General features: G+C 38.2%; 1 protein-coding gene across 1 annotated transcript in view; it reads left to right on the plus strand.

Moving 5' to 3' along the window:
- The window catches only part of DISC1 (DISC1 scaffold protein), a 230,930-nt gene that overhangs the window by 113,988 nt on the left and 103,580 nt on the right, over positions 1-13,362 (plus strand). The window contains exon 10 of the mRNA XM_057407040.1: positions 8,867-9,055. Coding sequence (XP_057263023.1) covers positions 8,867-9,055 — 189 coding nt within the window. The remainder of the gene's footprint in view (positions 1-8,866; positions 9,056-13,362) is intronic.

Here is a 13,362-nt window from a genome sequence, read left to right on the forward strand (position 1 = left end):
GTCATAGAGGTTTTAATTTAGTCTGGACGCATGAGGAAGGGATAAATATCTGTTATTTCCGCTTTTATAGCTAGTGGTTAGATCATTCATGCTAACAGTTACATCAGACAACAGTACCGATGGATACTGAGATCAACTCTAAACAGCTGTTGCATCACTTTTCTTTAACATAGCATTTTTCTTGAGGAAGCAGTTAGAATTCAGTGATTTTGGAACAGTGTCAAAGGAAAAAGGTAACTGAATGCAGTTGCACACATCTGTATTAGTGTATCATAAAAGTTAAGTTAGGTATAAGGATGCTGGGGAGGGCCTCTTCATTAGGGACTGTAGTGATAGGACAAGGGGTAACGGGTTAAAACTTAAACAAGGGAAGTTTAGATTGGATATAAGGAAGAAATTCTTTACTGTTAGGGTGGTGAGGCACTGGAATGGGTTGCCCAGGGAGGCTGTGAATGCTCCATCCCTGGCGGTGTTCAAGGCCAGGTTGGACAAAGCCTTGGGTGACACGGTTTAGATTGAGGTGTCCCTGCCCATGGCAAGGGGCTTGGAACTAGATGATCTTAAGGTCCTTTCCAACCCTAACTATTCTATGATTCTATGAGCTTAAGAATATAGTTGTTAAGTGGTACATGCATACTCGGAGCTTACATGCAATGACTTAATGATGTGATGACTTGGAAAGCATGATAATATAACTCATCCTCTAATAGCTACCTTGATAGCTTCAGGGCAGTGTTTATATTCTATGTGAACTGTACTTCCTATACCAAACACACTGTTTTACAGTACTGGTGTCCTTGCACCGGAAAATTAAGAATATAACTGATTTTTTTTTTCTTTTTTTGTGAGAAAAATACTACAATTAATGCAATGTAAGTATAACAGTTCTATTAGTTCTGTCAATACAATACCTTTAATTTTAAGACTATAATAATACTGTAAAGATATAAGAGATGATGCTACATGTGTGAACGTCTCTTCTCCCTATTATTTTGTCCTTGGAAGAAGCATAAAGCTCAATTTGGAGGAGAAAGAAACTTAGTTTGTGAATCTTTTGATTACTGAAAGCCATTGAATAAATACGGTCATTAAATCACAGTGAGATTTTGGGGGGAGAGAGAAGCAGCACATATTCAAATGTTCAAGAAGTATTTTTGTCAACGGTTACAATTTGGATCCTTTATATCAACAACTCCCTTACTTCTGCAGGCATTTGCCTGTTGTGATAACTGACTTTCAGTTAATACTCCTGAGATGCTAGTCCAGAATTTTTTTCAAACATAATTAGTAGAATCTTATAATATTGTTCATGGTTTTTAAGTCTGTAGCTTCAGCTAATTATATCTAACAAGTGCTCCTGATTGCCTGAGATGTTACTGTTGACATACACATTTGTAAATACTTATCGATGAAATGTTATGATTTAGCATCTAGTAGGGTTGTTTTTTTATTAAAACAAAACACCTTAATGTCAGCACTTAAAAACCTGCATGTGATATTGTAACAGTTGCTTCTTGCAGTAGTTGTTAATATGCTCATAAGAATTCTGTCATTAGTTACGGGAAAAGCACAACACATAATGCTCTGTTCTTTGTTAGCATTGTGTGTCTATTGAGTGTGAAATGTTTTGGGAGAATAAATTGCAGATGAAATAATCCTAAACCAGTAAGAAAATTTAGATAGGATGGTATGCTAAAAGAGTGGGTATGTAACTGTAGAAATATTACTAAAATTTATTTACCTACTTTGGGCTGTTTTGCAGGAGAGCAAATTGTGTATGAGAAATTGTGTGTTTCTCATTTTTCCTTAGAAAATAATTTGGGAATAGGAGAAAGTTTGTAAGCTAAAATGAATTTTTAGTTGTCATTTCATGTTTCCTATATTTGAATAATAAAAGAGGCTGTTTGATATGTTTTTACAGTGTCTTCGTAGATCTATGTGAATTTTTTTTTTCCTCTTGAGAATGCATAATAGCATTGGACTACATAGGCAGAAAGTGGCTAGCAGGGAGCTAAGCAGGCATGAATGAAATGCTGAGTTTGTTATGTAGTTATCTGAGATGCATGTCATTAACTTTCCTTATGTCTTTGCAAACACAAAGTATATCCAAATAGAGAAGTTACAATGAGGTGACTTGTAAGTAGTTAAAAAGAAATTTAAAACATTCTTGATCTTAAAACCCTCTATACTGGTCAGAGGTTGTGTGTCATCATCCTGTGATTAGCGCTATCTCTATTTCATTGAATACCTGCAAGAGGGATCTTCTTGGAAATGCTGTTGTGTGATGATTGCAGTGGTACAACAAAAAGAGTTTTTTCCTTGTGTTAGTGTAGAAGTATAAATAGTATGACATGAATACTAGGTACTGTATTTCCACAAAACTTAACGCTAGAACTGTTGCCTCTTTGATGCTTGTTTAGGGCAAGTTCTGCATGTCGCAGAAATGAACTTTAACAGAAAAGTCTCCAGCCTTATGAAGGCTTAATTTTTGATGAATTGGAGTCTGAGTTCTGTGTCTTGTCAGATGACATAGCTGGGTCCGCACATGCAGATTCTTGCTTGCAGCAGTGGTGTGCGTTAATGGTTCAGAGGAATATTAAGATTAATTCTTCTTCATGCCTCTATTGCAATGTCTGTCTCCAGCATACAATACTGTGTATTGGAATGTCTTCCCACAACAGTCACTTCATGCTCCGTGAAGTAAAATTTGCCACTGTGTATGGGTGCAAGTGATGCAGTTTTTGGCAAACATAACAGCAGTGAGCCCCCAGACCCAAGTCTCAGTCACACTGACCTCAGACAGCTATGCTATTTGTCTTTTTCAGCTCATTTCCAAATGAGACTGCTGGATGTTACTGGCTTTCAGTGAACTTCAAGGCTAATTTGTTGTAGCTGAAGTTCCAGCATGATACGTGACCAGACAGCAGAAAATCTTTACTTCTGTTGCAAAAGGCAGTCAGTCATGTAACAACTTACTCTTTTACTTTCCTGTTACCTTAGCTACTATGCCTGGAGCAGGAGAGAAGGTCAAGTAGTCTCTCTGGCTGTTCCGTTTCCAGGGTTTTCTGCTCAAAGGAGAAATGTTAGATGGTAAAAGCTGGAATTCTATGATTCTGTGAAGGGAAGGTGCTCTCACACCATGGAAAATGGCTGTTCTATGATCTGGAGGGGATTCAAGAGAACCCCTGTATAGTCTGTGGAAGGGGGCAGTGATGTCCCTTTTTCCACTGGCTGTCTGGGAGTCAAGTTGACAAACCTCAGAATCCCAGTGCATGTGCTTTTGGTGCCTAAACCTAGGTGGCATGAATACTTCTCTCTCTCATCCTTCTCTGGTTTTCTTTCTTGGCCTGGTTGGTTAAAAAGGAGTTAATGGTTTCCTGCAGCCCTCAAGATCATGGAGATCAAGTCTGGGCTGTTTCCCAACTCTCAGCATGTTCCTTCCTCTCTGCTGGTAGCAGCAATGAGTGGAGGCCAAGGCAGGGGAGAGGGGAGATGTAAAAACCAAAGCGTAAGGTGAGTGGGAGCTATGGGGTAGGGGAAGTGACGATGTAGGGAAGCTTGTGTGCTCATGTGCCTGTGCTATTGGGTGAGCCTTGGAGTCACTTTCAGTTGGGCATCCTTTATGATGTTTTAAGAAATTATACATGACTTGCAACAACCATTTATTGGCTGACGCACATAGTAAATTGCGGGGACTAATGTGCTCCTGGGCTATACTTATCAACCCAAGTGCATGCACTTGAGGGCATCTGGTGGCCTGACAGTCACCAGTAGCTATTGCTCCTTGGAACAGGTTGTGTCTCAGTCTTGCTGAATTGCTGTCTTTCAAACCTCTGCCTTTTTCTACAGCTTTTTGTGCATTTTCTCATTGATAATTTTCACTTGAGTCTGAGTTGTTATTATTGATTTGAAATTTTATTATTGCTGAGGTTTTATGCTCCCTCACTTTTTTTTTTGAGGGAGTGGGAGGGAAGGTGGTGGTTCCTGGTTGCTCTATGGTGACTGGTTCAGTGTAGTAACAAGGTTTTCTGTGGCAGAGAATTCCTCCTTCAAATGTATGTCTGTGAGGTCTCTTGCCTGCTTCTAGATGGATTTTCTTACTTTACCTTTCAAGATCACATCAATCATTGAGTTGCATTGTGCTTCATGAAAGTGTTGGCACACGTTATTGCTTAAAACAATAATTGTGATTCAGATATGCTGGAATTCTTGTGAAATGTTTCAGGAGATTGTAGGCTGTCCCTCATTTGCTCTTTGTTTTTTTTTTCAGAGGTGCAAACATAACGGCAGTGCTTCCAAAATCTCACATTTCTGTCATGGTTTTAGGTTTTTCTCTTTTCTTCGTGAGCAGCTGAATGATATTTATTTTCTTCATTTTTTTTTTCTGGTGTTGGAATCAGTTTGTATTCTCATTAATCATAAGGGTAGAGGATTTTCAGCCTTGAATTCCAGTGCCATTGATAAATACCATGGCAGCAAATGCCTTAAGCTAAAATAGAAATTTTCACTTTCTTATGTATTATTAAAGGTAATGGTGTTAGACTATGAAGAATTAGTTTATAGGTAATAATAAAGAATGACCAGTCTGTTCCTTCCTATGTTCAAGCCAGTGTCCATTATGTATGCTTTTCTGTGAATGGAAAAATGTCTCCTTTGCTCACACTACATTGGATATAGTTTCAGTAGGGATGGGACTTACCACTACTTCAAGTGTAAATAATGAAAACTAAGAGCTTATGTAATTTCTGCCATAAATACAAGAAAAAGCCTTGTGGGCCAGTAACTTTGTCTTAGGTTTTGAAGGGGAGAAATATTTAATAAAGCTTAAATGATAACATGTTTAGCTTTTACAAAATGGGACAGATTTTTAGTCAACCATATTTTTAGTCAGTTTGGTTTTGGTAAATGGTAACAACTTCATATGTTAGTTTGAGGCTACTAAATGGGCAACAATCTGGCCAATACAGTAAAACCTAACAATGAGCTGTTATAATGGACTTGAGTCTGTGGCATGTAACTAGGTATAGAGAAAGTATACTTTATATGCAGAGCACTATTTAGCTATAGCCATACAAATAAAATTCTAGGAAGAGAGGAAAATAAATATGTACTTATGTTTGCAGTGAATAAAAGCAGTTATATAGCTAGTTTGTGCCTGGGGATAATTTTTTTAGTTTTCCCAGTGTGGGTTGTTTTGTTTGATTTGGCTGGTGGTTTTGGCATTCACATCAAGCCACTTACCTGATATGACCCACTGTAGAGAGTGGGTTATGAAGGATGTATATGAAGCGATAGCCCCAGAGGGTAAGATTGAGGAGGAAGTTTAAACTGGGATTTTGTTTGCTGTCTTTCGAGGTAATGGTACTGTTCAGCCTCTTGAAAGTATGAAGAGGCTCAGCTCTTGAGTATCTGCTCAGCTCCTTATGTCAGTGTACTACAAACATGTAATTCAACCTGGTAACAGCACTGGATACTTTGAATTAGCTGGAAAGTTAAAAATTGATTTTTCAGTGTTGTAGAAGTATAATCAGTTTGGTTGAGTTCATGTGAATGATTTCAGATTTTATTGTAATCCCATCTTTACTTCCCATGATTACCCAAGCAGTCTTGATTCCATGTATTCAAGTTGAAATGGAATAGATTTACGATTCTGATAAAGCATCAGACTTTCAATCCTGGACGTTTATGAACAGTTTTCTGAATTTGTGGATTTCCACATTTGGTGTACCAGTTTGTGCCCAGTGTGTTTATATGAACATGTATGAAGTGGCTAAAATTGCACATTAGTAGTAAGCATCATTGTGAGACAGGATGAAGGATGGGAAAGGTAGCATTTTGCCCTTTGGTCCATTTCAAAATCCCTGTTTCTGTCTTGGTTTAGACAAAAAGCTAAGCTTTGATCTTAGGCTATTCGTTCCTTACTTTTATTGTCTCCATACAGATTTTCTGTGTGAACAGTTCCGTTAGCTTCAGTGATTTTTGAGTTTCCTGGGAAGAATTTGGACTGACTTTATTTGTATTATATCACCCAACTAGAACTCTCCCAGTGGTATGGCTATATAAAACATAGCTCTGAGTGGGTGACAAAGTAACAGGTATTGTGTTCATTTAGGAAAAATAATTATTTTATCATCAAAAGAATTTCAGCATTTTCAGGATATTAGCAGGATAAAATATTTTGACACATCTTCAGAATGTTTCTACAGCACTAAATGTGACTTTGTCTCTTAACAAATAAAAAAAGAAAAAAACAAACCTAAAAGGACATGTCTTTTAATGCTGGCAGCTAGACATTATATATTAATTTTTAAATCAACCTTCTCATGGCATTTAGAAAGCAGCTATTTTGGTTGCTATGATTGAGGTCAGGAGCTCACTCATAGCACTTGTGGTGCATGAGTTTGTGTACACTCTTCTGAATTTTCACGGCAGACTTCCAGACACTTCTGCTGTCATGGGTAGCTGCATCAAGCACCTGTGTTTTGGATTTTGGGTATGTATCTAATGCCATTTCCTCATAGCCTCAGTTTTGATATAAAATTCCCCTCTGGGAATTAAGATCCATTCAGTATGCATAAGACTTTAATATGCAATATCGTACTACTTTTCTTGTTGACTTCTAAAATGCAAGAGCAGGTTCCAGATTCTAATGGAGAATCTCTTGCCTTCATGTTTTATTAAGGCTCTTGTGCTTTGATGCTTGAGATGAATTCAGGTGAATAAAGGTGGCATGTTGAATTGTAAGTCATGTTGCCTTAGAAGCATCTGAATCATTGCCGTTTTCCCAATGATTTTTGTCTTGCTTTTCTTGCTGCTGTGTTTTGCCCGCTTGGGAATGTGTGACAGATTTGGATAACAAAAATTGCACTATTGTGTCCCAGTAAATGCACTGGTAAGCCATGAGATCCTATTGTTTGTAAAGCATATTTATAGTTATTTAATTGTAGAATTCTTTGTAAGACAGAACTGGCAAACAGGATTTTAGCTGAGAATTAGAAATCAGAGAATTTTGAACTCTTAAATAGAAATAAAGTGTCAGCTTTAAGTGGGGAAAAGTGGTTGGTTGAAACTACCATAGCCTTAGGACTAAACTAAAATGAAACAAAAGCTACCATACTTTGCCATGTACAGTCTTTAGATTTATCTTGTTTGATACCATTTTTCTCAAAATTCTTGGAAGTGCAGTCTCCCTTTGGCACACTTGTCTCCATACAGCCACTTCAGTTTGCAGCAGCTTCTTTCCTCCAGGAGGATGATTGTAGTTATTTGCTGGAAGTGCTTCTGTTCACTCTTACATTCTGGAGGAGTGAAGCTGCTTTCAGCAGCTGACAGTGGTTTCTGACCAGTGTAAATACTCACTCCTCTGTCCTGAAGCAACTGAACAGCAGGCAAAACATTCCTGTTTAAGACTTTGTGACCAACACTCTTGAGACACCAGGTAAAAAGGATGTAATGCCACAGTTTAGAATACTCTAATGTGGATTTAATGTTTTGGATTATGCCTCAATTTTCTAAACTATACTTTTTAATTGCTCTCTTGAGTGTAAGCAACATCTTACAATATTGCAGAAACAAAAGCCAAAGGACATCTTTGTATCTTAATAATGCTAGTGGTATTATAGTTATTTCTGGAGTCTGAAGTCATTGCATGCACTTCAGAAGCCATTATATGTCTTACATGTGTGACTGAATGTGCTTTATATTTGCTTCAAGACTAAATTTTCTAAGTGCATTAATTTATTATATCATATCACCAAATTTTTGCTAAGTCAGGATGATGCTAGAGTTTAGATCTTGTGCTATAGGTCTTTTATCTTGTATTGGGTAAGTCTACATGGAAATTGGTATTCTTTAAAATGGTTTTTTTTTGTTTATTTTTTTCTCCCCCCCGCCCCAAGCAACTGAATCACTGAAAACACAGGTTCATCTGTATAAATGTAGCATTGTGACAGTTACTCTACTGCACTTTAAAAATCATTTAATAGCTGAGTATCTCAGACTGTTATTGCCTATATATACTCAAGGCTTCCCTGTGAAGTAAGGAAACATTCCTCTCAGGTTCTTGTAAAAATGGTATTCAAAAAGGTCAAGTGGGCAAACGTTGCTTGGCTATATTGCAAGCCAGTTGGGAATTGAACTTTTGACCTGGATCCCTGTCCAAAGGAGCCAGTCATTTTTAAAAAATGCAGAGCAGTGTGAGCTGGTGATACTGAGGTATTCTGCCTGTGTATGAGGTTTTATGCTTCAGGGAGAACCAGAACTGGAGAGTTGTGACTTTCAAGTATAGTCTCTCAGAAGAATATCTCCTGACAGCCTTTGCACAGGCTGCGTGCCATTTAGGAAATGCTGTGTGTTGTTTCTAAGCAGTCTTCTGATTCTTGTTAGGAGCAACATCATAGTGCTGCTTTGTTCAAGAGGAAATACTTCAGGTTCTAGTAGATTGGTAGCATCTATTTCAAAAGTATTGCAAGTTGAGGTGTTTTCCAAGAGAAGAAAATGGTCTGACAGATCACACTGTAGTGATCAGTGAATTACAGTATGACATTTTTTTGAAGTATGGTCCCTTAGGAACAGGTTTTCTTCAAAATTGTAAATTATATCTGCAATTTGAACACAGTATTTCTGTATGTATAAGGTTAAATTTGCTACAGTCACGATTGGTTTTGTAGTATATTATTGAAATGGATGCTTGCAAAGCAGTTTTTTTTTTCTTTTGCCCTTTCCTCCCTCAGATTGGTCTTTCAGTTGCTTTTGAGAAGTATAGTTGCTTAATTTCCCTTGTTTGCTGTGTAACCTACTGATGTTGCAAGTATCTGCTTCATTGTCTCTTTTGTGTTCCTACCCCTTATCCCCACAAAACACACAGGAAGGAGCTTTGGTACTGCAAAGGACCTAACAGAAGAAATAAGATCATTAACATCAGAGAAGGAGGGGCTGGAAGGACTTCTCAATGAACTGTTGGTTCTGAGTGCCAGAAATGTCCGAAAACTAGAGAGAATCAAAGATGATTACACCAGACTGAAACAAGAACTTGAAGAAGGAGAGACTGCCTTTGGTAAGTAGTTCACAAGCTCTTGCAGCTTTTGCTCAGTCATGAGATCCTAGATGTCTACAGGGTTTGATGAACCATCCTGAATTTCATGAAATGCACTGATCTTTCTGAGGTAAGTTTGGCCAGGACCTAGATAAGCATTATGCTGAATATGCTCTCAGCTGTTTCCCCTTGAGGTGAGAGAGTCTGAGCGGGAGAAGGGTATCCCAGCAACATACAGATTTTTGAAATCTCTTAGCCCTGTTCCCAAAAACTTTGTTTTTTAAGCCCATTTTTATGATAGTGATGATGATATTGTGCATGTATTTACATACGGAGAAACGTGGTCTTTTATGTGGAAGCAGTAGATGTGGCTGGCTGTGACAATAGCAATGCATTTAGGATATGTAACTAAATTTTTAGTGTATATATATATAAAACACTTGGTGATGAGTCTGAATATACAAGGTGCAAGGGATGGCTAGTTCAGAAGCCAAGAGTTCTCTTTGTAAATTTAGTTTGAGTTGGGGTTTAAACAGCTTGCCAAATGCTTCTCACATGTAACTGTAAGCAGGGTGCTTGGGTTGTAGTGTCATGGTGGAATTGGAGAAGTTCTCTGGAATTACTGTGAAAGCTACTGACAAATTAACAAACAGCACAGTTGTTCCTATACTTGACTTAGCCTCTTATCTGCTGTATCCTCTCCTGAAGTTAAGCAGATAAAGTGGCCTTGCTGCTTGATTAAATGAAAAGGCTGAATAACATTTAATTGACTACAAATGTACAGTTACTATAGTTACCTCTAAACAGCTAAGTATAAATCTGAGAGCTACTTTAAAGCTTTTGGGGTTTGAAATGTCTTTCCTTTTTCCAGATCTTATAAGGTGGTTGAAGAGAGGAAAGCACCTCTGTTTTAAAATTATATGAAGTTTCTTCATAGGCAGATGGATAAGCAGAGCTATCCTAGAAGCAAAGTTTTGTAGGCACTTGGATATGTCTTACAACAATGTTTTAAAAATGCATAGAAGAATATATATATGCACACATGCTACTAGAGAAGAGCTTGCTTTCTTAGAAACTAGATAAAAATTCTAAAAAAGATTCCCCAGATCAGTGCATTGTGATCCAAAGTTGCAAATGCACACCAGGCAATGCTTCCTCATTGCTTGGGCTTCCAAGTGAGTTGAAGAGGGTTCTGACCTTCTAATCCACTCCTTTGTTTCTAGGACAATTAAACTTTTGATAATACGCATGTGCTTCTCATTTGTACTTTTCTGCAGCAGGTTTTTAAACAAAACCTCTGCAAGACTCTAGCTGATGTAACAGAATTAGTAGTGGTTCACAGATATTTTTTTTCTTTCCATTTTGCATATATGTAGCTGGAATGAGGTGTCTTCTTGGTCTGACCTCTGCTGTCCTAGAGTTTATGGCAGTAAATTGCAAAATACTGTGTTTACTACATGGATTATTCTTTTAATTTATTGTGATTCTGTAGGCGCAAGGAGAAACTTATCCTTGTGTAAAATAAAACTATCAAGCAGATACTAGTCAGAGACACAAATGAAAATCTGAGATCTTTCTTTTTCCTCATCTCTGCCCTCCTTGTGTGTTGTCTGCACCGTTTTCTGCTTTAACAAATGAAAACTCACGTAGGTTTGAGAACACTAGTATGAGTTTGGTAACAACACATTTAACTGAACGTAAGCCTTCTGGTACACTCTGGAAAACAGTATCTAGATTATATCTCAAAGACAGTATCCACCCTTATGAACCAGTTGTTATTTTGTAAAGTACTTTTATATTTGGAAAAAAAAGCATGAACAATTGGAATACGATTTTGTTACCATTCGTTTTGGCTGTTGTTTAAAAGAACTGTAGATAATTGTGTTGGCTTTGTCTGCACTGTGAAAGGTGAAATTTGAGTCAGGGTGGCCAAGCTGACTTAATGCACGTCCTCAGGCTTTGTGGTTCATTTACACAAGTAAAATCTGTGTTGCTGTTGAGAAAGGTTGTTTTTGCCTTTTACTTGTGTTTCTTCCCCATCCTGTATGCCAGCGCAGACCAGAAGCCTGCTACAGCCTGGGCATCAGTGCCCCCGTGAGACCCACTAGTGCCTGGTGGGAGGTCCAACATCAGCACAAGGGATGCAGCAGGGGCATGGGGCTTGTGATGCAGGGTGTGCTGACCCCTTGGTTTTGGGGATAGTGTGATTTTGGGAGAGTGTAGTCTGACAGAAAAATGATTTCTGTTCTTTGAGCTACTAGTGCAGCATGTGCTCAGCTGCTCTGTGCCATGGGTAAAATTAGAATGAGTGGTACCATTGCTTGGTGAAGCCTGTTCTTGGTTAGTTTGACTTCTCCTTATAGTTAGAAGCCAGTGAGAGAAATCCGTTCTCCACCTAATTCTACTAGCTGAGGATGTTACTGTCCTCTGGCTTTTCTTTCTAGCTGCCTGCACAGATTTCATTAGGGAACCCTTCAGGCTATGTGAACTTAAACAGCAAAAACAATTTGGGCTAGGCTGGCTGATCTGCGTCCTGGTGTGCAGTAGGGATGTACCTGTGATTCCTCTTCATGACACAGCTGTGCTATGCTTTGGCTCAACACAATGAAATAGGTGTCTGTCTGTAACTAAACATAGGTTACTCAAAGTAATGCAAAGAAAGTGGTTTCTTGGTCTCCTCGTTTTGAAGGCAAATGAATGCTAGTTTAAGTAAGTCAGTTGGTTTAAATGTCTTTTGCTGTAGAAAGGAGATGCTTCATTTTTCTTTGGGAGCAGTAATCAGATCAACTGGAGCTGTTGTTTCCTCTCATTCTTGCTTTTGTATTATTTCCAGGGCATAATCTTCTACTTCTTCTGCATCGGGAGCCCTCCCTTTTTTTTAATAGAACCTTAAAACCTTCTGTGCAGGTATTGCTCCTACACATGGCTGTTTCTCATCTGGCACTTGAACTGTTATCTTTTGTGCCTGTGAACTTCTTGAAAACTTTTTTTTTATATATATATATATATATTTTTTTTTTACTGAAGGTAATACTGCTTTGTCTGGAAAACATTGAAATGCTGAAATATGTGTGTATGTTTGTCTTTCTCTTGTGTATAAATTGGTAACCTTTTTTTTTACTTCATTAATAATTGTTGATTTCTCACAGTAATGCAGGTACAAGGAAGCAGACGTCAAGGGAAGAGACTTAATCACACAATAATCAGAGCTGGAATTTTAAGTAGGACACATCATTAGCATGTTAATGAATTTTCTCACTCTATGCCAGCTGCCCAAGTATAAAAGATATTGCAGATGCAGTGCAAAAATCAGGCCTGGCTTACTGCGCTGAGGGCTGTCAGTACTACCTATAATGGAGATTTGACAAAAATCCTTTCATATTTTTAGAGGTACTCAAAAATGTTTTCCCTATTGGATAACAGAAGCATTGACAAGTAACACCATGTATGAGCATTTTAGGAAGAATAGTATTAATTTGCCCTTTAGACACTTTCTTCTGGGGACATCAGAACACTTGGTAGAAAGTGGTGAACTGTTACAGCCATTTTACAGATAGGAGAGCCAGAGACTCGGAGGTCATGCAGTTTTACCTGGAATGGTGGTGAAACAGTTTCCCAGTTGATGCTGCAGCATCAGTCATGATTGAATTAATGACTTGCAATAAACAGATTTGAAATCAAGTGATACTCTGTGTGAGCTTTGCATTCTTCTATACTGCAGGTATTTCTATAGCTTAAGACATACAATGTTTATGGGAAAAATCACCGAAGGTCTGAGCTTTACTGTTGAGCAGACCCGCCTTACAAAATCGGAAGGTCCTGTTATGGCAAGGAAAAGAACTGCTTTGCAGCCCAAACCAACAAAATCCATGTTCCAGACAAGTGAAGCTTAATTACTTGCCTGTCTGCCAAAACTGCTGGATTCTGCTTATAAATTCTGGCTTGGATTGATTCACATTTGTAGCCCAGGAAATGAAACCTACCCTCTTGGTTTCCTCATTACCAGTACTGACAGGCAAGTTTTCCTGCCTTATTTGGTGAATTCCTTTTCTGGCTGCACTCAGCTGTTTTCTGCCTCTACTTTACACTTTTGGGAACGCATTTCCTTGTAAATAATGTATCTGTGCACAGAACTGTGGTGGGGGGACAGTATTTTGCTATCTAATTGCTAGGCTGTGCTTGCCAAGTCATCTTAAGTAGGATTTCTATACTGAATTAATTTCTAGAGGAAATACAAAATAAAGGCTAACCCACACATCAAAATAGCTGTTTGACCCTTTTTTAAACCATAGTTTGGAGGTTGGTATTTCAGTCTGTACTGCTCAACT

Source organism: Pezoporus wallicus, unplaced genomic scaffold (genome assembly GCF_028554395.1).
Source record: "Pezoporus wallicus isolate ANWC-B61680 ecotype Strahan unplaced genomic scaffold, APGP_CSIRO_Pwel_v1 scaffold_6362, whole genome shotgun sequence".
NCBI lineage: Eukaryota > Metazoa > Chordata > Aves > Psittaciformes > Psittacidae > Pezoporus > Pezoporus wallicus.